Source organism: Delphinus delphis, chromosome 5 (assembly GCF_949987515.2).
Source record: "Delphinus delphis chromosome 5, mDelDel1.2, whole genome shotgun sequence".
NCBI classification, from domain to species: domain Eukaryota; kingdom Metazoa; phylum Chordata; class Mammalia; order Artiodactyla; family Delphinidae; genus Delphinus; species Delphinus delphis.
Window position 1 is genome coordinate 5,799,385 of NC_082687.1, and position 27,300 is coordinate 5,826,684.

The window sequence follows — 27,300 nt, forward strand, 5'->3', positions numbered from 1 at the left end:
GACAAAATTCATGATTCCTGAAAAAAACCTCAGGGAAAACAGAACTACACAGAAACTTCCTCAACTTGATAAAGGACATCTACAGTACCCCTACACCTAACATTTTACTTAATGGTGGAAGGCTGAATGTTTTCTTCTATGACCAGGAACAAAACATATTTACTCAATATAGTGCCAGAAATTATAGCTAGTAATGGTGAGAAAGAGAGCTAAATATGCATACAGACTGTGGGGGGGGGCATTGTTCTTAACTTCCATTGACATAATTGTCTACATTGAAAATCTCAAGGGAGAAACTCCTAGAACTAGTGAGTTCAGCAAGCTCACAATATACAAGCTAAACACAGAAACAGTAATTGTATTTCTGTATTCTAAAAATGAACACATGAACATGAATTAAAAATGCAACACCATTTACAATGATTCCCCAAAAATGAAATACTCAGGTGTATATCTGACAAAAAAATGTACAGGACTCGCATTCTGAAAACTACATAATGCTGGTGAAAGAAATTAAAGATCTAAATTAATGGTGATGTATATATACCATGTTTGTGGAATGGAAGACTCAATACAGTTAAGATGTCAATTCTCTCCAAACCAACATACAGGTTTAACCCAATTCCTATCAAAATCCTGGCAAGACTTTCTGTCAATATAGGGAAGTTTATTCTAAAATTCATATGGAAAGGCAAAGGAACTAAAATAGCTAAAATAATCTTGAAAACTTTCAGAAAAAAAAGAGAGAGAGAAAATCTTTGGGAGGTAGGTCTAGGAAAGAAATTCTCAGACTCTATACAAGCAAAGCAGATAAACTGGGCTTCATCAAAATAAAAAATTTTTGTTCTGCAAAAGATCCTTTCATGAGGATAAAAACACAAGCTATAGACTGGAAGAAATTATGTACAAACTTTCATAACTCAAGAGTAAAACACAGAAATACAATTAGAAAATGGGCAAAAGACATGAACAAATACATCATTGAAGAGATACACAGATAGCAAATGAGCTCATGGAAAGCTGTTCAATATCATTAGTCATTAGGAAAATGCAAGTTAAAAATCACAATTACATATCATTACATACCTATCAGAATGGCTAAAATAAAAAATAATGACAATACCAAATGCTAGTGAGAATGCAGACAAACTGGGCCACTCATACACTGGTGACAGGAACGTAAAGTGGTAGAGCCACACGAAAAACAGTATGGCAGTTTCGCAAGAAACTAAACATGCAACTACAGTGGACCCTTCAAATAACATGTGTTTGAGCTGCACAGGTCCACTTATAAGCAGATTTTTCTCAATAAATACATACTATACTATCCAGGGTTGGCTGAATCCACAGATGCATAACTGCAGATACAGAGGACCAACTGTAAGTTATACACAGATTTTCAACTACATTGGGCTGTGTGTGTGTCAGTGCCCCTGACCCCAAAGTTGTCCACTTGCAACTGTATCATATAACCCGACTGTACTCTTGGACATTTATCCCAGAGATATGTGAAAATTTGTGTTCACATAAAAATCTGTGCACGAACATATAAAGCAGCTTTCTTCATAAAACCCCGAACTGTTAACAATCCAAATGTCTTTCAATGGATGCATGGTTAAACTACCTGTGGTATATTCACACCACAGAATACTACGCTGGAATGAAAAGAAACTTGATACATACAACAATCTAGATGATTTCCAGAAAACGGTGCTCAGTGACAAAACCCAATCATTAATTTATATAACCATCCTTGACAGGACAAAATATATCACAGAAATGGCACAAAGATCAGTGGCTGTCAGGAGCTGAGGAAGAGGCAGGAGGAGGGAAGTGGATGTGGATATAAGAAGGCAACATGAAGACTTTCTTCTGTGATTGCATTATGTCAATAGGAAATAAAACACCTTGACTTTAGCTTAAGCACCATATCATTTAATTCTAAAAATGGAAGCAAACAGCTTTGTAAAAAAAAAAAAAAAGTACTGATGAGTACAAATGATTCTACCAAGGCTTAGTTTGCCTTTTACCCCTAGGAGCCATTTTTACATCCATGAGCCTGAAAAACCACCAATGAATATCCCCTGTGACTCTCCCACCACATCGCATGCTGTGCGTAATGCCTCCAATGCTAGCCAGATGCCAGAGCGTAAAGAGAAGACCCCCAGATGTCTCCCTCAGTTTTATTACTGAGGAACTTACATAGATGTAAATGAAGATGAAAAAATGACTATATATTACATTTAACTCACCTGGTTCATTAAATTCAGATCTGAATTTTTTCCGGCCTTGAATCTGAGATTTTTTTCTCTGTTTGGCTTCTTTTTCCTTTTCATCATCACTGAAATCTAAGGCCTTCCACAGAAAAATAGATTTACGTCACATGCATTTACCAATTCAATGGTATATATTTAACAGTGACCCTGACAGAAAAGTTACCCTTTTCAATACTTAATATTTACCAGTAATATTCAAATCAGATATGATAGAAAAATAAAATATTTTTTGATAAATGCCTAATGACTCTAACACAGAAGATGAGTACTGAAGATTTTTTTTATATTGTTTTGTTTTGAATGCCTAGAAAGTTTCAGATAGGTAACTTTAAAATGCTGATCTTAAACACCCTTCAGATATGGGCATTCCCTCGCTAGAAATCTGACTTCCAGTTTAGAGTCACGATTCATCATAGTGCCAGCTGCCAAACAATTCGAAAGACAGGAGTAGTTAGGAATAAGCAAATACATAAATTATCAGATCTAATATAAAAATGGAAGTGAATGTTATACCCATCATTTATTCAAAAATTTACACACACCCATTATATGCCAGGCACTGTTTTAAACACTTTATAGGGATTATTTTAATAATACAATGTGAGGTATAGTAAGGGATATAAATAAATAATAAGGCAAAGTAAGGGTGGGGAAAATCACTAGGATGCCCTTTGGATAGGACCGTAGGAAAAGGCTTTGATAAGCAGATACGTGAATGACCCAACTTCCAAGAAGAAATCGTTTTAAATTACAAGAGGGAAAATTCAGATGTTACTAAGAATTGGGATCCACTGTTACAACCTACCAAAAACCAAGACCTATTAGCTATGTATAACTTCTATGATTTCTTGGAATTCAGGTAATTTACTATTCTATTAATTTCAGAAAATTACTATGTTTCGTTAAAAAAAATACAAAAGCAGGGTCACTGTGTATATATGTGTTCCCTAATTAAAAGGAAGAAATAAAATACATATGTAAGTTTCTGTATGGGATTTTCAGTATGGTCTTGCTGAAATATATTCTAGATTGAATCTTCCATGAACCAAGAGTTGATATGCCTCAGAATCTATAATCAAATTCAAAAACATCAACTAATTTTAGTACCCTGAAACACATGATCTTCTATTACTGATCTTTAATGTGCTAAAAGTTTTAAGCTCATGTTAAATTTGGTATTGAGCCAGGCACTCGAAAGTACTGAGATCAGATGGAAGACACTGCTTTCTCTGAAACGGTTCAAATGAGAAAACAGATAAATAAGCCAATAAACAAGTGCTATGACAGTGCTCTGGGATTATGGGGCAAAAGAAAGAGGAAAGAGGGCAAGGAAGACTTGATACGGAAGACCCAGGATGAATCTCTGATGATGAGTCAGCAATGAACAAGGAGAAGGAAACTTTTGGTGGGTGGGGGATACGTGCAAAGGCACCGTATATTAGAGAAGTACAAATGGTTCTCTAAGGCAAAGCGAAAGCTTCTTACACAGCAAACTTTGAGACGATGAAATTGGAGAAGTTAATAAAGACCCTTATGGGGCCAGTTTAAACAACTGGACATTATCCTAAAAAGCAGGAGGACACCATTGTAAAGCAATGATATGCTAATAAAGATGTTAAGAAAAAAAAAAAAGCAGGAGGGCTGTATTAAAGGATCTTAACTGGCAATAGTTTATTTTAGAGCGACTACTTTGGCAATATTTTGCTACCACCTCACAAAATCAGAGAAAAATTCACATTTTTCTTATTAATTTAAAATTAATTTAAATTTGCATTCAGTGAACACATTTATTCAACTCAAATTATGTATTCATGTTAGAAATGGATGTGGAGATGAATAAGATGTATTCACTATTATGCTCCTTTATCCCAGTTCAGTATTTCCTATTTTCAGGGCATGATTTTTTTTTTAAGTTTAAACCCCACAAATTCCAAATTCTAGTCTACGATTAAGACCAGGCAATAACCCTATATGACAAAATCTGATCATTATAAAATTAGAATCTCAGAGTTTCTCATATTACGGAAATAGAGACATCCAGTTGACTACTTGGAAAAAACAATTCCCACGAACTATGTTGTGATTTAATTTTAAAATTAACCCAATCAAATCAATTTTATAAACTATTAACAATTCCATAATTAACAACTTTAATGCTTAGGTCTAAAACAACAGGGATGTATTAGAATATATGGATTTCACAAGAAATATGTTTCAAGACCTTTGTGAATCCCCAAATACTTTTAAGATGTCCTGAACATAACTAAGAAAATTAAGTGAATCTTCAGGGTCTTAGTGGAAATCACATGTACACATGACACAAATCAGAAAACATAATCCCATGGCAGTGTGGATACTAAACTAGGACTGCTCACTGGTTAAGTGACTATGTAAGTGGGCACTCCCTGACCGATGCTTCAGCAAAATCAGAAATTAACATAGACCATGAACCTTCAGCACCGTTTGAGAACATCTAAAATGACCAAAATTAAATCTGCAATACCAAGAATTTACAAAACTGAGAAACTTCATCAGAACTACTGAGCACATTTAAAAACTCCCACTTATAATAATTACAATTTTTCTTTTATATTGTATAAATTCACACTATTTTAATAAATGTATACATTCACTGCTGTAATTTTCATATTTTAATAACTTGAAGACTATATATATCAAGCTACTTTGAGACATAAAAATAGTCTTGCTGGCATGGATTTAAGAAAGAAATACAAGAACACTCTTTTTAGGGAGGTAATTATACTGTAAAAAATGGAGAAGTAGGTAAGACTGTAATGATTCTGTACCTCCAAAAGAAAGGCAGCTTATTAAAAGCACCATCAATAAATGTGATGGTGTATAATCACGTCCCACATGGTGAACTTACTAAAGAAAAACAATTTTTTTTAATAGTGACAATTCTGCCTTTGCCAGGCCTCAACAGAATTGATAAAAATAGGACATTTTAAGGAAAATGATAAGGTGATAATTATTAAAATGTGACTGAAAATTTTTTTTCCTGAAGTGATCGCAAACGCTGGGCGGTATAAAAGCCATCTGGGACAGGGGAGAGCACATAGGCTGGCAAAAGGCAGCGTAACTGGTGAGCAGCCTTGAGGACCTCCTTCAGGATTTATAAGATTGGATTTACAAGACTGATGGATTTATAAGATTGAGTCCTACCTTCCTCTCTCAAATACTGTGTAAAATGATGGATTTATAAGATTGAGTCCTACCTTCCTCTCTCAAATACTGTGTAAAAAGACTTATACGTGTACCTCTGGTGGTGGTTCTTGATCATTCTTCCATGATGCATCTGATCCCCTATCCCTAGGGGGGAAAAACAAAGGTCAAAGGGTCAAGGTACTTACTAAGATTTAAGTGCTTATAACCTAATAGTATGGAAAATAATAAAGTAGAAGACCTAAGCTCAATCTTAATTTGCAATATATATGAAAATAAGAACAAAGAATAAAGGCTCATTTTTGTGTTCTTTACCTCATTTAAGAAGACGTGGGAAAGGCACACGTAATTATTAGGAGCGGGGAATCAGAATGAGAAGCCGAGGCTGTGTTGTGCAGGGCAAAGTGGTTCTGCAGTTCCTAAGTAGCTCCAGATGCTCTGACTTTGACTGACAGTTTCATGATACCTGAGCTCAGCTCATAAACTTCCTTCAATAGATGCTTAACCAATACCACAAGGTCAAAATGCTGTTCCAGGTGCCAAGGACACAAAAATGAATACGAGGCATTCCCTTGTCTAAGACTTCACAGGTTCAGCAACAGAGATCACAACATGAAATTCTTCTTCCTCGATTTACCTGAGGAATATCAGCGATCCTCCCTGAGTAACCAAGGCTTGCTCTAAGACTGACTCTCAAGGACGAGAGGATGAGACAAAGGGCATCTAGTCTGGGAAGGACGAGGAGCTTCGGAGACCCCAAAGGACAGTATCATCACAAGCATTAACTACTTTTGGTGGAAAGTTTTACACTCTATGACCAACAAAAGCGCGAACATCTATTATAAGTACAATTATAATTTCTGAAACCTCATTTTAAATCTTATCTGGTTAATCTTCTTGAGTTCAGAGTTTGACAATATTTGTTATTCAATTACATTAAAATATTACAAGGTATTAGGAGTAGATTTTGTCCTCCCTGCTTGAAACCAAATCTCAAAAATAAATGGAAGATTCTCAGGAATTAATTCATTAAAATCATTAATCCATTAATCCACAATCCATTAAAATCAATTTACAGATGTCTGTGGGCTGGCACGACATGAAATCATTAAGTTTGCTCTAAAATTTTAATTCAGAATTTTGACATTATATACGATGTATACCAATGATTTTTCTGCTTTTAATTATCATCTTACACCCATGCATTTATCATAGCTCCAGGACTCCTTTTTGTATGGATACCATCTGATGGCCTGCGGTGCCCTTAGTGTGGAATCTTAAAGATGTAAATGGTAAACGCTCCCCAAGTAGGGTATCACCACAGAAAATCAAAATCTACTATAGAAAAGATCAAGCAACATTTCAAACAGCATCTTTAACAAAAGACTAAGTTCATGGGAAGCTAAGATTAAAATAGCCTTACTAGAAGAAGGTAAGCTGGAGAGAAGCTGAACTTCTCCACCTCAAAGGCAAAGGAGTCCCCACGACTGACACAAAAAACGCAGCCTAGAACAGAAGTCTTTGTCAGGCTGGGTTTCTGCAGGGTGGGCTCAATTTCCCAATTCTTTAGTTTCTTGTTCTTTCTTTCTAGGACAAAATTCTTGTTCTTGCAAATCAGTACAAAGACTGCTTCTAAATCTATCTAAAAACATCTTCAGAAAATATTTTCAACCTATCTATTTTTAGCTAAAATATTTTATCTGTTAAAAGCTAAATATATGGCACATCCAGAGCAACAGCCTAATATTCAAACAGAATGAAATGTTAATTATTTAAGGCATGATTTTAAAACATACTAAAACCTCTATGACTTTGTCTATTTAATTCACCTTTCTTGTCAACATTTAGAAAAACTAACCTTATGCAACCTGAAGAACACCTTAAGTTCCTTCAGATAATCGTGTGGCTTCTTAAACATGAGTTTAATCAATTATCAGGAATAAAATGTTCATCTCATTTCAGAGATTATTTCCCATAACTGAAACTCAGACTGGATTTAATATGTAGGTGGTAGAGAGGCCTTCTCGTGGCCTGCAGCTGGGACTGGCACCAGGGTTTGACAAGCACCAGGGTTACTACTCACTGTTAGCTCCTGCAAAAACCACACCCCTAATGCTTCACCTGTATTTCAAGTTTCCAACTGAAAGACAGGTAGATTTCAAAGGGACTTCTGTGACAAACTGAGTGCAAAGTCTTTTCAGATTTAAGATCTACTCTCTGCCAATCCCTTGAGGTCTTTTCTTCTGCCCCTAACTGGGCAATATTTTTATTGGCTCATATTCATTACATCTTTCCAAAGCATTTAACTTATGTTTATAGAAAAAGCTATTCTACTTGAATTCATATGTCACTGGTTTGTGCAAAAATTAATTATGTAATTATAATAAAAAAACCTAACTGATATAAACAGCTCTACAGCTAACACCTGGCAACACAATTTACACCTGGCAAATATACAGCTCATCGGTGGGAACAGAAATATTATCAGACACATGCCACAGGCATCATATAGCATATTTCATATAGCATCCAGACAGAAGGGAGACCACTGGTTTGCTGGTGAAGTCAACCCTGTTAACCATGGCTTGATACACAACACACATTTTAGTTCTCTCTTCTATTAAGTTAACAATTTATAAGCAACCTGAAATTTACTCATTTGCTTTTTTCTTCTTGAGAATTATAGTTTCATTAAATAGTGAAGCCTATGAATGTAATCCAAAGAAATTTTTATTTAAAATGGAAAAGGTTTTTTTTAAAAAATTATAATACTAATGGTAAAGTAGCATATATATGAAAGGAGGTATATAATGGAAAAAATAATGAATTAAAATTGACAAAAGTATATGGCCCAAACATGCTCTTACTAGTTGATCATGTCATTTTGGGCAAAAGATACAAATGATCTCGACCTATAAAATCTGATAACAACTGTAGCTTTCAGAGATGCTACCAGGAAGACAAATGAACTCTTTGTTAGATAGATACCACTTTAACTACAAGAAACTACATCACTGAGAATTACTCCTAAAACATAAATATTAGATAAGCAAAGAAATAGCATGCCAATAACGTACTTACTGTTTAAGTTTTTCTGTGAATATATACTGGGTGAAGTCTTTCATTGATGGAGCAAAATACATAGTGTCCTTTATTTTAATACTGTTATTCTCAACGTGCTCTGAAGAATTAAACCGTAACACATAAAATGGATGCGCAACAGGGCCAAATATCTCAAATATCTATGAAAAAGAAGACACATAAAGTTCTCCTTTAACTGCAAAATAAAGAAACCCGATAAATGTTTTCAAAGGTAATCGCTGTCAATATAAAACCAATAAAAGCTTAAGTCATTTCTGCGTACTCATAAAGCCTTCACATTTTGATCATAAAATGCATTAGCTTATTCCAGATTTCCTTTCTATGAATCTAAAATAACTGTGACAAGTTTGTTCCTTGCTAAATTTAAATCATTTTGGTGGTACCAATTACCAACTAGACGCAAATAAATTGTTTTTTTATTGCTCATTTAAGTTATAAGATACAAACAAAAGAATTACAGTTGGTAATGTTTGAGAAATAAAATGCTGTCATTTAAAATCTTATGAAATGGAACTTTTCGATTCTTTTAGATTCAGTCACTTCTGCCGTTTCCAGAGTTGTTAACATTTTTATAATATTAAATGACAACATTTTTTAATTCAAAAAGTAGTAAAGTAGATTTGAACTTGAAATTGTTTATTTCTCAAAAACCAAAGATACCATACAGCCTTTAACTTTTAGGTAAAGGAACTGCTTTTAGTATATCTATTATTTTATTTTTGAAAATGTTTTATAAATGATGAAAGGGAACCTCTTGATTTCAAACTCTTCCCAATATAAATGCCTGAGTTTTTAAATATGTTTCTGATAATAAATGTACATTATAGAAACTAGACCATGATCAGTAGCAGTGTAGATTTTTCCAGTCTTTTTCCTATTAACAATTTTTTTTCTTTTGAGACTATATCATACTTTTGTATATTGCTCCGTTTTATTTTAACTATTTTTTTAAATTGAAGCATAGTTAATTTACAATGTGTTCGTTTCAGGTGTACATTAAAGTTATTCAGTAATGCACATGTGTGTGTGTGTACTCTTTTTCAGATTCTTTTCCATTAGATTATTACAAGATGTTGAGTACAGTTCCCTGTGCTATACAGTAGGTCCTGGTTGTATATTTTTAATATAGTAGTAGTGTGTATCTGCTAATCCCAAACTCCTAATTTATCTCCCCACACCCCATTATCCCCTTTGGTAACCATAAATTTGTTTTCTATGTCTGCAAGTCTATTTCTGTTTTGTAAATAAGCTCATTTGTATCATTGTTTTAGATTCCACATATAAGTAATATCATACAATAGTTATCTTTCTCTGACTTACTGCACTCACTATGACAATCTCTAGGTCCATCGATGTTGCTGCAAATGGCATTATTTCATTCTTTTTCATGGCTGAGTAATATTCCATTCTATGTAAATACCACATGTTTATCCAGTCATCTGTCAATGGACATGTAAGTTGCTTCCATGTCCTGGCTACTGTAAATATAGTGCTGCTATGAACACTGGGAAGCATGTATCTTTTACAGTATTCTCTAGATATGTGCCCAGAAATGGGATTGCTGGATCATATGCTAACTCTACTTTCAGATTATTGAGGAACCTCCATACTGTTCTCCGTAGTGGCTGCACCAGTTTACATTCCCACCAGCAGTGTAGGAGGGTTCCCTTTACTCCACACCCTCTCCAGCATTTATTATCTGTAGACTTTCTAGTGATGGCCATTCTGACTGGTGTGAGATGATACCCCATTGTAGTTTTGACTTGCATTTCTCTGATAATTAGAGATATTGAGCATCTTTTCATGTGCCTGCCTATTAGCCGTCTGTATGTCTTCTTTGGAAAAATGTCTATTTAGGTCTTCTGCCCATTTTTTGATTGGGTTTTTTATTTGTTTTTTTAACATTAACCTGTATGAGCTATTTGTTTATTCTGGAAATTAATCCCATCGGTAGAATCATCTGCAAATATTTTCGCCCAGTCTGTAGGTTGTCTTTTCTTTTGTTTATAGTTTCCTCTGCTGAGCAAAAGCTTTTAAGTTTAATTAGGTCTCATGTGCTTATTTCTGCCCTTATTTCCATTACTCTCGGAGACGGATCTAAAAAAATATTGCTGCGATTTATGCCAGAGTGTTCTGCCTATGTTTTCCTTTAGGAGTTTTACAGTATCCTGTCTTACATTTAACTCTTTAATCCATTTTGAGTTTATTTTTGTAATACGGTGTTACAGAATGTTCTAACTTCACTCTTTTACTTGTAGCTGTCCAGTTTTCCCAACGCCACTTAATGAAGAGATTGTCTTTTCTCCATTGTAATATGCTTGCCTCTTTTGTTGTAAATTAATTGACCGTAAGGTGCATGAGTTTATTTCAGGGTTTTCTATCCTGTTCCACTGATCTATTGCTCTCTTTTAAAACCTAAAGTTTCTTTAAGTTTTTTCATGTTAAATGTATTCTTCATAAGCATAATTTCTGTGGCTACTTAACACTCTTTTATACATTTAGCAGAATTTATTTAATTTGTCTTATATTGTAGAACACTGAGACAGCTTCCAATTTGTTCAGTGTAAGAACTGATGCCCCGTAATAAATACCTTTATCTGTAAATCTCTGTACTTCAGATTTCCTGAAAATTGATTTGTAAGGAATGGAATTATTGGAGCCAAAAGCATGATTATTATTAAAACTCTTGATTTAAGCTACTAAACAACTTTCCAAATACCTTAGACCAATTTAAACCAACTGCATTAAAAGTACCTATCTTATTACATCCTCAGTTGCTGATTTTTGATTATTAAAGTTCTCATTTGTTAAAAAGTAAAACAAAAAATAACAAAAACAAAACCTGCTTGAACAAATGCTCAAAACTAAATGCAAAGAAATTCAAGTTATATAGATATAACAGGCGATATAGGTTGGTCACTTTTTAAAAAGCCCCTAATATTAAAGAACTCACATTAAAAATGGAATTCCATTCACTAATTATCAAGAGGAACTAATCATTATTAGGATTAAAGTGCAAAAGTAGAAATTCAAATCTGAGGTTGCCCTCCTTAAATCAGTGAAAAAGGGGGAGGGAGGGAGGTGGAAGGGGAAAAAAAAAATCAGACCACCTGGGTTGTAAACTCCACTTTGTTCCTTTTTAGCTATTGTGAATTTTGAGTAAATGGGGATAATTCCACTTCCTTACAGAGTTTCAGTGAATTTTAAAATATACACAAAACATTCGACACTGTAGCTGATCATTATTGTTATTGAAGAGGAGAGGGAAAAGGAAGGACGTGCAAAGGTTTAACATTAAACGTAAAACCAATCTAGTGTCTGGATAATATATGCTAAATATCTAAGAGATTCAATTTCATTTTCTGATCACTGGTTTGTTTAACTGATACTCTCAACCCTCCACACCTCCACCATTATCTTAGGGATTATTTCAAGGTGCTTAGATTTATAATCAAATATTTTTCAAAGACTTGTCACTTCTTGAATTTACAAAGCTTTCTATGTAAAATTTGGAGAGAGATTTAATTTTTCTTTCTAGACTTATACCACATAGCTAAAGTTAAAGACGTAAATATTATATTTTTATCCGACTTGTTCCAAGGTCAAATGACAGAAGGGCTGAGTATTAATATTATTCAGGATTGAAAATTCAAATGTACTGGGGGATATAAGAAATGTGAGTTTAGAGGTTTTCAAAATTAGTGAAGTGTTGAGTATACTGAAATTGAAATTGTCTAAGTTAGCTATTAAAGAAAAAGGAACTGTCATGAAAATCATAAATAAAAGGAATCATGGAAATGATCAGTTTCAATTCAGTCAAGAAGAGGAGGAAGTGCATTTCCCTTGCCTCTGCTACCTGGCCTCCCCTGAGGAGGCACACCAGCCTGCCTGTACATGGAGAGTTCCCTCCCCAGCAGTGTCCACCCACTTCCACTCCTCTCTCTCTCAACGGCCTCCAGGGTTAAGCCCCTAGAATCTCTCTAACCCCTTACAAAGGCACCAGCAGTAAATAGGGTTTGTTCTGTATTGCAGTACTTCTTCCTCTGAATCAAAAGCACTGAGATTCATACTTGAAACAAAAGTACTAAGCCTAAGTATTTGAAAGGGAGAAAAGCACAGCACCATCCTTCAGTATTAAAAAGTCTTTCTTCTCTTTGCAAACTTTCTCAAGAATTGCCAAAAAGTATTAACTCTAGACCCCAATTAATTCTGTTGCTGACTGCTTTGCAATCGTAAGAGCCTCATTTCTCTTTGGTAAATTAGTCTGGTGACCTAAAAAGTAGGTAGTGCAGGGTGGCAGGACCCAGATAAAAGCCTGATCCCTTTCTAATTTGTGTTAGAATAGAACAGCAGGAAAAGGCATAGAAAAGGGAAAGTTATGTGAGTTGATCTAATAATATAGTTCAAAATACATGCTTTTTTCTGATTAAACACAAACTATATCTCTCCGAACAAAAAAAGACACCAACTGTTGCTTATCTAGGAAAAGATAAACCCAGAAAGTTGCTTCTCCAAAGATAGCAGCTGGTTTCTTACCTGTTTGTTTTCAACTCAATACATATTTACTCAGCACATATAATTTACAAAGGACTGTACTACACACAGTGGGGAGTCCCGAGGTGAATATAACTCTGTCCCTGCTGCCAGAAAAAGAACACCTGGTTGGTATTTACATTCTTCATCTTGGACGGTTTTACGTCCTCTGCTGACCGCTCTGAATTGTTATTTGCAGGGTAAAATGTGGGGTCTTTCCTCCCTCTTAAGGTTGGACATGCAGCATGTGGGGTTGTTCCATTAGTAAGACGTTAAAAGGGACCCAACCTTTCGATGATACACATATTCATAATTCCCCAGAAAGTGCCTACGGTGACACTTTACTGCTATCACTGAAATCTTTTTCCACTTGAAATATTCCACTCTCAGCTTCCACCTGAGGAAGGCAAAGTCTAAAAAGTTTTGAGAGTCACTATTCAAAGGGCCTCCCTCACAAACCAAAGAAGTGTATGAACAACTATGCAGTGGAAAGTCTCCTGCACCTAACTGAGTACCTGGAGGAACTGTATCTTATTCAATACACAGACCCACTGCCTGGCAAACAACCTGACAAACATCAGGAAAAATCTGTATACGTGTGTATTTAATGACACAAACAGCAAAGGATAATAAGCAGTATTAAACCAATGTAAAGGCAGACACGAAGTACTGAAGAAAATCGGGAATGTACTAAAATTTGAGAGCTCTAGATTGCTCATGTACTAAAATTAATAAACTTTTTAAGACAGTGAAAGTCAGAAAAACCAATCAACAAAGAAACAGGATAATTAGTAGGATGTGAATATTTTTTACAAACCTTTCCTGCTGCCTGTCGATCACTTTTAAAAACTACAGTCTCCTCATTAACTGGAGGTACGTTAGTCATAGATTCAATTATTACTGAAAAATGAAACAAAAAGATTATTTCAAGATTTAATCAGAAGATAATGTAGAATTTAAATGAGAATTTAGGCTTTAATTCCAACATAATTTAAAATGAAATTTAAGGTGGGATAATATACCTCAGTAACTATTTCTCTTGGATAAAAAAACAAAGTCTATTTATTACCAAGTAGCACAGGGAAATAAATTCTACATTATTTTATTTTATATGAAAGCTACAGTTCCAAGAAAAAAAATTAAAGTACAAAATCTCACAGAAAATTGGAATCATCCATTAAGACAACAAATTCAAGCTGATCATTTTCTCAAGCAATTTTTACCCTAAAAAGAATAATCTCACATTTAGTCACTAACTCCTGTTTTAGAAGAAATTAGTCTTCTTTCTCACCCTAGAAATTCTTTTCTGCAAAGCACTGATTACTTACTGATATATGAAAAAGTTAGATTTCACAAATATATTTTCCTCTGAACAGCTGAAGTAAGAATGATAGAACTCCCAGTAATTTTTATCATTTCCCTTCTCAAAAGGCAAAAAGCATTATTCCACTGGTCTAGCAGAATCTCCAATTCGTGTAAGTGCCACAAATGTCAAACAACCAATCTACCACAGCAAAGAGGAAAACAAACATACACACCTCAAACAGACACACACACACACAACAGGTTCTTAGAAAATTAAAGCAACAAACAAGAATACTCTGTCACATTAAATAGATAATGCCATCTCCACTTGGAAAATTAGTGGAAATATTGAAGTATTTCCACTTGAATATCCACTTGAAATATTAGTTCAGATTATTAAAATCCACTCAAAGATTTTCAATTGTATCCCAATTAATTTCAAGAGCTAGTGCTTCTAAGTTCTGAACATGCACATAAGGAACAGATCACAGGTCAACAATTTTTGAGTTAGATCTGCTCCTGGAATAAAGATGACAAGGATAGGTAATAACAGTGAGCAGAATTTATTCTCAGTCTTCTCTCCCTCCCAATACCCCTCTAAGGAGTCAAAAATTACATGAAAATTAAAAATCACCTAATCCAAAACCCTCATTTTATAGAAAGGTAAGAAAACAGTACTCAAGAGATTAACATGATTACATGGTCAAATCCAGACAGAGCTATCACCACAACCTAGTGGACTAATACTTATTGTACACTCCTTTCTGTAAAAGGTCCAAATAGTGTTAGATGTTTTAAGCTTTCCAAACAGAGTGTGCAACAAGCATTTATTGATACAACAGTAACATGTGCTGTTTGATTCATTACTCTTTATTCCCACCAGGTTGAAAATTTTGTTAGTCTATTAAGATGTGTTATTCAAAACAGTATCTTCGAAAAGCATTAGTCCATGCGTATCATATAGTTTACATTTCTTTCCCTTGAGAATAAACATTATGACCTAAATTTCTTCTATCTACATCAACTCCAATAAATTCCTGACTTATTTGTGCATATTAAATACCATAAGATAATTCAAAAACTAGTAAATGTAATGACTCAACAGTGATGTAAAGAGTTTTAATTATGATTTTTGTAAAAAAGTTTCATTTTAATTGGAATTTTCATTAATAAATGGCAAAATTAGATAAAAATTAATTTTTAAAATAGTGATATGGACACATAAAAAGATCAAAAAGACAGATTTCCATTTCTACCATTGACTGATCACAAGAGCAAGTGACCTGAATTTTTTTTTTAAGACCTTATTCTTTTTTTTTTAATTTATTTATTTATTTTTACTGTGTTGGGTCTTCGTTTCTGTGCAAGGGCTTTCTCTAGTTGTGGCAAGTGGGGGCTACTCTTCATCGCGGTGCACGGGCCTCTCATTATCACGGCCTCTCTTGTTGGGGAGCACAGGCTCTAGACGCGCAGGCTCAGTACTTGTGGCTCACGGGCCTAGTTGCTCCGTGGCATGTGGGATTCTCCCAGACCAGGGTTCGAACCCGTGTCCCCTGCATTAGCAGGCAGATTCTCAACCACTGCACCACCAGGGAAGCCCCGACCTGAATTTTTCTATGCCTCTTAAGTCATAAACTAAGGACTGGTGGACAATTTAGGTCTTTTTCCCAGTTCAAAAATCCTAAAACTTTGGGACTTCCCTGGTGGTCCAGTGGTAGAGAATCCACCTTCCAATGCAGGGGACGAGGGTTCGATCCCTGGTCGGGGAACTAAGATCCCACATGCCATGGGGTAACTGGGCCCATGTGCTGCAAATTACAAAGCCCACATGCTCTGGAGCCTGCATGCCACACTAGAGAGAAGCCAGCATGCTGCAACGAAGAGCCCGTGCACCACAACGAAAGATCCTGCGCGCCGCAACTAACACCCAACACAGCCATAAATAAATAAATAAAATATTTTTAAAGAAATCCTATGACTTTGTCAACTCTGAGTCCTATTTTTAGGAGTCTATTACTAGAGAGGTAATGGTAGTGACATTAATTTCAAAGTCTCTCCTATATGTACTTCACATCCTGGGGCTAAAAGAAATCTGTAGAGTCTAGTTCCCATGTATTCCAGTGGGTTCATATTTCATGATATTAATATCGGTGTTAAATCACAGAACTTTCTAATTTACATGTTTATAAGATAAAATCAAAGGCAATAGGCAGATTACCGGTCCTCTACCCACCACCCCACAAACAAAAAAAGACATCCACACCCTAATCCCTGAACCTGTGGATGTTACTTTATGTTAAAAAGGAGACCTTGCCGACGTGATTAAGGTTAAGGAGCTTGAAACGGGAGATGATCCTGGATTATGTGGGTAGACCCCACCTAAGGAGTCCTTAAAAGCAGGGAACGTTTTCCAGGCTGCAGTCAGAGGGACACGTGATGAGGAAAGAAGGTCAGAGAGAAGCTACATTATGGGCTTTGAGAATGAAGGGAGGGGGCCATGAGCCAAGGAAGGCGGCAGCCTCTAGATGTTGACAAGGTCAGGAATATGAGGATTCTCCCTCAGAGCCTCCAGAGAGGAACTCAGCCTGATGGACCCCTTGATTTTAGCCAGTGGGACCCATATCACACTTCTGGCCCACAGAACTGTAAACTAATAAATGTGTTGTTTTAAGCCACTAAATTTGTAGTAATTTAACAGCAATAGAAAATATACCAAATCAAAGAAATTCTGGAGAAGTATGTCAGTAAAAGCACACTTTAAATTTTTTATAAAGACACTGTATTTATGTATTACTTGTATAAGCAAAAACTAAATTTATCTGTTCAAACCGAATGATTGTAAAATGAAGTGTTATTACATCTTTCAGAGAAAATTTACCAGTCATTAAGTCTTTGATTTCATTATTAGTACATGCTTGGATATAAATGATAATTCTTATTAATAAAAATATTTACATACCTAATTGTTCAATAATACTTGAAACCATCCCAAGAGGCTTTAATTCAATACCTTCAGGCAGAACAATAGTGAGTTCTTCAACAGTAGGTAGTTCCTGAAATATAAGAAAGTATTAACCTTCCTCCAGCTTCAACAAGTTAACTTTTAAAAAAAGGACGGTTTCCATGTAGAGTGCTACACCCGTTTCTGAGACATAACATTAAGTACTTGTCATCTCTTGGATGTTGTCCTTTTCAGTGTCTGAGCATTTCTCCCCGCTTCAACATCTCCCCACCTAAGTGACTCGAGCGATCTAGTGTCTACAGCCTAACCCATAAGAACACAGGCCTGAAGACCATTCTAGATTTTCCTAATCATACTTGAACAAGAAACCACCTTCCCCCTACCCCCAAAAACTGCTGTTAAGGAATCCAAGGTAAAGAAAAGAGACAACTCACATAGTAACTCCCAGAGACATTCCATTCGAAGAGAAATATTTCCAGTTTCTCCACACAAGGAGAGTTCTCTGAGCTGCCTTAATGTGGTTGGTTAATTAATTTGACTGTGGTTAAACAGCTAAGCAGAGCAACAGCTAACTTTTCTGGGGCTGTGTGAAAGAGATGAATTTCTGGCCTCTTCAAGAAAAAGTACAGAATTCCTGGAAACAGAATGTAAGCTTCAGTCCAAAAAGTTGTGAAGGTGTTGCCTGATTATCTTCCCTGTCTAGGTTAAAATCCAAATTTTTTTTACATCTAAAGATTTCTCTTTTCTGACCCAGCTGTTAACTGAATGTCAGCTGCTACAGAAACTAGATATTGAAGTAGAGATGAAGTTGAAGAGAAATCTAAGAATAAAGCAGACCTTAGGCATTAAATTAAATAAACAGAGCTTTCTATTCTTCACCTTTGCTAAATGATCACAACTGATTCTTCGAAGGAAGTTTTTCCTTAAGAAGGGCTTGAAAGTGCAAAGATCTTATTAATGGCATGTTGGGGTTAGTTTGAGAGAAAAAAGGTAACTTTGGGAGAAATGTTAGAAAAGACAGGAAAACCTAAATTATACAGTACATTGCAGATGAGCATATCCTGGGTAATCATTTTCCTCTATGGGAACTCAAATCGAGGTTTTTAACAAAATCACTTAACCAGAGCGAAAGCATAACTTTCTTCTGCGGATGCTACCTTCCGATCAAGGAGTAGTTATGAAAAGCCACATTAAGGGTCTCAGCCAACTCATTGCAGAAGACGTATCTCTGTATGGTTAGCCTGGCCTGTGTTGAAGGAAATGATTGTGTTTTATATGTCGGAATTTCCCTGAGTACTTTTAAGGAGAGGACGACCGCTTGTCATTTTATCATATTAAATATGAAAAGCCTTTTCTTGGCAAAGACCATGGTTTGAAAATGCTCCATGTGTGTATCAGAATAGAGAAGGGGGTTCAGTTGTTAGAACAAACTGGTAAATGTGGCATGGAACAGCCTTGTTTAAGAAGTTCTTAGCTGAAGAAACCCCGTACCCTATGAAATATGAGACTGGAGGACTATAATGCTGGGAGCTGCAGGCAGGAGGCTTTAGTGATAGAGGGCAATGTGACAGGCATCTCACAAGGACTCTGGCTCTGAGAGTAGCGCCTCCTACAAGAGGCGAATGGCAGCTTCTAATGCAGCAGCACAGTGATGAAATCTGCCCCGCTGCCTCACCAAATTATAGTTAAGGTCTAGAGCAAAAACTTTCATTCCTTCTGGACTGTGATAAAGCCCGCTGGTTAAATAAAGCCAGGACTGTGTAGGTAGAGGAAAGGAAGAAAAGAGGAAATGCTGTTAGATCTTTTATGAAAACCTCTGAACTGGGTAGAAGGGCAGATTGTATGCCGTTAACACTTAGGACACAAAATCAGCACTATTCTCAAATAAATAAATGCTATTTGACCACAAAATGGAAGGCTCCTTGTTTTGTGTGTTCTATTAGGAGGAATTTAAGGCCCATGCAATATAATTATGTTTTGGTACAAACCTAAACTCTGGTACTATTTTGATCTTATTTAACTTTAAAGTACAGAAGTTATACATGTCCCTTTTTTAAAAAAAATAAAAACTGAAGTAGTATAGAAGGATACGAAGTAAAAAGCAAAAATTTCCCCCACCCTATTCCTTTCAACCTTCCAGTTCCTCTCCATAGATAGCTGTTAACAGTCTTTCAAATACACTTACTAGACGGACACAAACTTAACATTTAACTTTGATATGTTTCACTTAATTAAAGTACCCACATTGTAATAATATAAGCTATCCTTTTTATCTATCTTCCACATCTTTCTACACCAAAACATAAGTATCTATTTTATTTAAACACTCTTACAGTTCCACTGTATAGATGTCCTAAAATTAGTATACCAATCACCTGATACAACATTTATCTGCAGTTTTAATTTTTATCATTACACAAAACGATACAATGAACGTTCTTTAAAACATATCTTTGTGTAACTCCTATGATAAATTCTTCTAAGTGGAGCTGCTATATCCAAAGGTATAAACATTTTTAATTTTGACAGATACTGCTAAATTTCTTTTCAAAAAGGTTACATCAATTCACACTTCCACGAAAAATGTATCAGAGATTTTCCTACATCCTTGCCATCACTGAGAAGCAAACTTTAAATCTTTGCCCATCTGATAGGTCTAAAACAGTATCTTGCCTTAATTTGATTTTCTTCATTAATCAGGACGACATGTTTCCTGGCTACCTGAGTGTGTTTATGAATTGCTTGTATACTTTATACACATTTCTTTTGGAAGGTTTATCTTTTTATCAATTTATAAGAAAACTTTGGGGTTTTAAGAACATTTGCTCTTTATCAACTACGTAGCAAATATCCACTCCCTTACTTCTCACCATGTTTTCTGGCATTTAAGTTGTTTACTAAACTGGCATTTGACTACACCAAATACATCAATCTTTTCATTTTTTTCGATTTTAAAACTCGTGTCACATTTAGAAAGACCTTCCCTATACTAAGATGACTTAAAATTCACTGACACTTTCATTGCTTCTCTAGTTTCAAATTTTAAAATTGTCTGAACACAAGAAAACACCATGCTGAGATTTATGTCTAGTGATTTTCTTGTGTATTCACTGTATTACCATATTTTCAAAAAAAAGTAAGTCCTCCTCCTCCTTTTCAATATTAGTATATCGCATTTTTCACTTTTCAAATGACACTGGTTGGTATGACCACAATAAAATTGTGATGATAGTGAGCATGATGTCTGACTATTAGGAATGTTTCAAATGGTAAGCATAATAATGCATTTTGATTGGAACTTTTTATAAGGTTAAGAAAAGTATTCACCTATTCCTATTTGTGTGTGTTTGGTTTTTTAAAATCAGAAATGACTGTTGAACTTTACCAAATGCCCTTTCATCATCTTTTGATATCATCACCACATAATTTACTGTAAGTTGAGCAGGTCAGACTACAGGGTCTAATGGAGTCCAGATGTCCTGCTCTAAGGACATCTATGAGACATCCAGCATGAGGGAGACAAGGGAAGGTAAACAAAGCCAGAATATCTGTAGTGAGGCAGGGACTCACACCTGTGGTCAAAACACAGTCTGGGAGACTCCCTTAACTCCTGTTACTACCCTGTTTCAAACCTATGTACTAACAGAACAAAAAGTTTTGCCTTCAAATGGGGAGGATCTCTGATCTCATGTAGAACCAAAACTTAGAACACAGACACCACACTTCTAATTCCAATTCAGCTACCCCAGTACTCTGTAATGGGGGAATGCATGCATAGTTCTGAGATTCCTAAAAAAGGCCAATGAAGGCATCACACTGCTTCTTGATGGTAAAAGACCCTACCTATAAAAGCGATATGCATGAAGTCTCTATACCAAATGTTCTGCAGAACACAAAAGGTATATAAAGAACCAAATATTATACATATAACTTGTTAAGAGAAAAGTGAAATCAGCCTAGTGCAATTCCAGGTCGAGATCAAGAAGTAAAACCAGCCTTGTATAATTCCAGGTTAAGAGCCTGTTCTGGAGCCTCTGAAAGTCCAGTTAAGTCAAACAATATATTTGCTTTGGAAATAGCATTTTGGGGACTGAATCAAGGGAGAAAAGAGATATTAGCTCCTCTTAAACGAGGATACTAGGAGAGGAGAAGGAAAAAGGGGGAGAAAAAAATCTCCCAAACTCCCTCAACAATTCATCCAAGGGATGTGCTTTCCACGAAGATTTTTGGCAGGTTTGAAGGCAGAACTTCAGAAGGTTCAAAGGGAAAGTTTCTGGACTACAATGTCAGACCATTAATACAAGATCTGATCTTGATATGTAGATGTCACAAGTTACCTTATCTACTAATTTAAAGAACTACTAATCTAAAGAACTGCACCACCACCAAGCCTAGTCACTCTTCATCAAATTATCCTGTGGCTTTGCTCTCTTGTAAATACATTACTGTCTAACATACTATTTGTTTACCTGCTTAAAGTCTTTCCCTAACCAGACAATAAATCCATCAACAACTATAGGCACCAGGTCTGCCTTGCTTGTTGCTATAGGAGGAACAATGGCGAGCACATAGTAGGTGCTCAGTAAAATGAACTGGCTTAGCTCATCAGTCCAAGCTAAAAAAAATCTCAGAAGAGGTCGCAGACTTTTTCAGTCAGAGCAGAAATTAGATAATGAAAATACAATTCTTAAAATTCAAAAGAGAATCCTCAAGGAATGAAAAGGACCTCAACCCAACCTTCTCAATAACAAAGTAAAAAAGGCAGGCTTCCAATTAAGCTTCACTGCCCAGGACTGATGCACAGATACCTCAGCTTTGCAGTGTCAAACATTACTACAGCCATTAGATTAACACCTGGCCCGCTAATAACACAGAAGCTGCCCTGGTAAGATAATGAATGAATCTGCTCTGTCTCATAATCTCCTTCAAACAAAAATCAAGCACTTTGCTTTTCCAGGAGTGGAGAGAGGATGTGTGTGTGTGACAGAAACGAGGAGAAACAGACACACTCCAATAACCAAAAACAAGGGGCCAGAACACATATTAAAGTACACTACAGCCTTGACAGTGCAGCGGAGATAAAGAATCAGAAATAAGAGGCATAACGATAAACTAAAAAACTGAAGGAAGAGCTGATGAGGGAAATCCGGACCCTTCATCATATAAACAAAATCAAGTGCAATGAAAACAAAAGATTAGAAGGCTATTTACAGCCGCTTAGGAAGATTAACATATGAGCCTAGTTTACCTACAACCCCCATGGAAAGATTAATGAGGGAGTAGAAAAGACTCCTTCTATTCTGCTTATCCAATACAAGACACTAATTACATTTGATTATTTAAATTTAATTAATTAAAAGTAAATAAAATTTGCACTGCAGTCTTCAGTCATACTGGCCACATGCAAGTGCTCTGTAGCTATGGTATGAAGACAGGGTCACTATAGGACATTTCCATCACTGCAGGAAGATCTACTGGACAGCACTGCTTTACACCCTCACACAACCAAAGAGCCCTCCATTACTAAATATATACCCAGGTAAAGGAGGACCAATCTATTTTCGGCCATTAATACAAGTATAATTTTAAGGCCATATTATTGACATCACGCACCATATTAGGTGTGAACACTAACCTGAATACTCCACTGGCAGAAATGAAGGTGTGTGATAAATCCCTGTTGTCATCATTGTTATTTTCCAAAATTAAAAACAAACTAACAACTGTTTTGGATGTACAGTATCTGCAACTAGATATAAATATCTATGCACTCATTTAAATAAAATTAATATTATCTTTATTGATCCAAAAATCAAAGAAAAGTAAAAACAGTTTTTATGGACATATTTATTCAAAATGTTTACATGTAATGACAAATTTAACAACAAAGAGTAGACAAGGAAAGGAAGAAAAGTATTTCACTCACATCATCAGGCAAAGAAAAAAGTCACAGCATTTGGCAAATGAACTCCTGAAATTCAACATACTAAAGAAATCCAATCCTCTACTCTGACACACTCTATACCTCCAAGTCAAAGGCTTTACTAAAAGGCAATGTAGGGTTTCTTACAGTAATGTAGGAAAGCGTAAATTAGATGACAGAATCAGCCTCTACCATGACAAATTATCCTATATTATTCAGAAAGGAAATAATCAGGAAGTTCAAATGATCAAATTCCAATGCTGCTAACCAGGCCTCCACAACAGTAACTAAAAACAGAGCTGCCTGGAATCCACCTGATGCTAGTTCTGAATCTGCTCCTCTCCACTCACTATTTCAGGCTTCTTAGCTATAAATAGTGAGAAACTAAGCAAAAAAAGTTCTGAATAATTCACACAAGTGGTTAACAATACAATTTTAAAAAATGTTTAACAGCATGCAATCAAAAAGACAGAACATTAATACAGAAATTACATACCAGACTTGAACAAAGTTACTCTGATTCTGGAGAACAGATGCTCACAGCTATGGCATTAAAGAAATGCAAGGTCCTAACCACACTTCTCAAGCAGTCGTGAAAGATCAACCACTGTCTATCAGAAGAATATGATTATATTCTGATTCTCAGACATCTTTATGGCCTACATGTTTGCTCAGTTAAACGAAAATTCAAATGAGAAGCACTGAACATTAAAAATCCACCCTATTAAAAATTAAACTGTAGACACACCAGTCAAAAAACAGTGCCTAAAACTTCCAGCACAAAAACGGAAGGAGCTAATGGGTCAAAAATGGCCCGCTGAGAAGACAGTCATACCTTACAATGGCCTTGACTTCCCTAGCTCTATGAAGACTTATCACTGGGGTAGGGGGAAAAAAATCAGTAACTTATGATCTTTTGAGGTAAAATTACCTAAAGAACCTTGATTTGGGTTTTCACTCACAAATACAGAAAAAGGGCAGCAGATAGTGGAAAAGGAATCAAACATTCCAAATGGCAACAAATTCTTTCGGTGCCAGTTTGGGGAGAACTTTAAAAAGTGAGGAAAGTGGAATGAAGTTATCTGACCACTTTCTCATGTTTCCCAAGAACAGAGGACATGCACATGGAGGCCAATTACCTGATGCTATTAGGTGAGCCTTCACTTTTCAGATATGGTTGGAAAGTAGCATCCAATCTCTGGAGTACTGAGAGCCATGATTGTTAACTTTTTTTTCCTATAACTGGTAAAACATATTGGAAAAAAGAATGGATTAGGTCTCTACACTGTGAGTCAACTAGGACTTCATATAACATTTAGTTGGATTCATCAACTTCTCCACGGAAAGTACTTTTACAACATTCCATGGAACTCATCTACTCCTTTAGCCATCACCAACAAGCATTAATTTGCCCTCATCAATTACCCTATCATATATGACACTAGATTCACATTAGCCCATTAAATATTTTCACCTAAAAGTTGAAAGTGAACACTTCTTTGAAATGTCTTTATATTCTCTTATCTTCTTTATATTCTCCTTTTGTAGTAAACTACAATGTTCTCATCCCATCTTTCTCTAAAATTATTGTCACAAAAACAAAGCTCATAAGAATACTCTCGAAAGTTAACTGGCATAAATATAAAAGTAAAATAAAATCATAATCCATCTCCATAAGAAAAAACCTTCAATGATGAATATAACCCTAAGCATTATCTTTTATGTTAACTGAGGAGTCCATACCTCACGGAATCTAAGACACTGACTTTATATACCACAGAATTAAAAGCACTGCCAAAAAACTGTGAAGCTAATCACTGCCATCAATTATTAGTCCCAACTTTTCAGAAGTGTGAAAAGGTTAAAAAGTATCCATTTTAGAATTGAAAACACTCCCATGGATGATGAGTGAACAAAGAAACATTTCCTAAGCCCCTACAGCGTTAACCAACACCGGGGACACAACTCCGCTGCGACAGACTTGGTTCTTTCACTGGGAAATTTCCTATTCTGCTCACCTGTCCGTTTCTATGGAGATCCTATCCATCTTTCAATCTAAGGTCAAGCCACGATGTGTTCCCTGACCACTGCACTGCAACTCATCTCCCCTTCCACTCACTCCTTCTGCTTCCTGTACCTGGTACAATTCACTGGGCATTCAGTCATCAACTCTGTCAATCCTTCAGCTTCCCGTACCTGGTACAATTCACTGGGCATTCAGTCATTAACTCTGTTGTTACTCTGCTTTCAGCCAAGTGTGTATGCTCACTCTCTAGCTGGAGTCTTCTCTACAGACATTTGTCTTTATTCTCTAAAAACAATCACAACTCACTTATTAAATCTACTGGGGATGGAGAAAGCTAATAAATGGAATGTTTCTGTGTAATAATGATCATATACATGTATATACACAGGGTATATATGGATACTCTACTGAATAAATCAGTATTTATTCAGGATTATTTGTGCTTCATACAAGCCTTACTGAAAAAACTTTGTGCAATGAAGCACAAAATCTTAATTTTTTTAAAAATCTGAGCACTGTTTTTAAAAAGCACCAAGTATTAATGAAAACCTACCTCCTCTCCAGTATATAAGCCATTTCTTAAATATCAGGTATTTTGAGAATGCTAGTAAGTGCCATTGGTATTCTAAGATATGATATAATAATTCCAGATATACTAAAGTCATAAAAAGCTGAAGTTGAACAAGGCCTGCATTTAGGACAAAACTCATCAACCAAGTTGGGCCCTGAAAACACCACATTCAATCAACGATTATTAACTGTAGAACAAGGTGCAATACAATTTCAAAATGGTGGGAAGTCAAAAATGTGAAATAATCCACTGTAACTTCTGACCACTTGAGGTGGCCCACGTATTTCCATATCCTCACGTTAGGATAAGGGTCTGCACTGCCAGAATCAGAAAAAGTGTACTCACCCTAACTACAACTATAAGGGTCAACCTAATTATACTGCATTTGTATGTTACCTATATTATACTGTATATTGTATATATACATACATTGCATTTGTATATTGCCTATATACTGTATATTGTAAATTACATACCATATATTGTGTATATATATGGTATATATACAACATAATATAGGCAGTCTCTAAATTATGAAGGTAAATTTACCAAGAATTGCCTACAAGCATTAAGTTTTTTTCTTGGTCATGTTGTATTACATGTATAAATACACATTATCTATATTGCAGTATTATCTATGTTTTATCCCCAAAAGCACTGTGATCATAATTTTAAAATATTATGTAAAAACTTCAGGTTTTCAATAGGTACTAATTTATACAATTCATTTCTGATTAAGACTTTGCAATGTCACAATCCCATGAATGTCCTTATGATTCTAAATTTTAATTACATCAGATTTATTTGAAAGAACAGTTAAGAACATAAATTGATGAGAAACTTCTTCAAATAGAACCTAATTTTCCAATTCACTGAAACACTGAATAAACCCTATGTGGTTTAAGGTAGTTCCAAAACTGTAATATGCATACTGCTTTACATTTACTGTATAGATTACATATTAATATAAACCTTCTCAGCATTAAAGGGTTTATGTTCTAAAAGAATGATTCCACTTGGTTAACTTTGTCATATATTATGTAATTGTGACATTAAGAAAAAAGCCAATTAAGTCTATTCTCCTTTCCAATGCCTCTATGGCTGACCAATCCCTCGTTTTTCCTCTTCCTCTCATCTTTTTTTAAAACAAGTTATAACCACATCTTGTCATCCCAAGAGATTGTTGCAACTGTTTAAATCTAGTGCCACAACTACTAAGCCTGCACTCTAGAGCCCGCGAGCCACTACTGGAGCCTGCGTGCCTAGAGCCTGTGCTCCGCAACAAGAGAAGCCACCGCAATGAGAAGCCCGCGCACCGCAACGAAGAGTAGCCCCCACTCGCCGCAACTAGAGAAAGCCCACACGCAGCAACAAAGACCCAACACAGCCCAAAATAAATAAATTAACTAAAATTTTTTT

General features: G+C 35.6%; 1 protein-coding gene across 1 annotated transcript in view; it reads right to left on the minus strand.

Moving 5' to 3' along the window:
- The window catches only part of NAF1 (nuclear assembly factor 1 ribonucleoprotein), a 39,242-nt gene that overhangs the window by 5,517 nt on the left and 6,425 nt on the right, over window positions 1–27,300 (minus strand). The window contains exons 3-7 of the mRNA XM_060011949.1: window positions 17,359–17,452; window positions 13,912–13,994; window positions 8,541–8,701; window positions 5,555–5,606; window positions 2,253–2,355 (exon numbers count right to left, since the gene is read on the minus strand). Of these exons, the coding sequence (XP_059867932.1) occupies window positions 2,253–2,355; window positions 5,555–5,606; window positions 8,541–8,701; window positions 13,912–13,994; window positions 17,359–17,452 (493 nt within the window). The remainder of the gene's footprint in view (window positions 1–2,252; window positions 2,356–5,554; window positions 5,607–8,540; window positions 8,702–13,911; window positions 13,995–17,358; window positions 17,453–27,300) is intronic.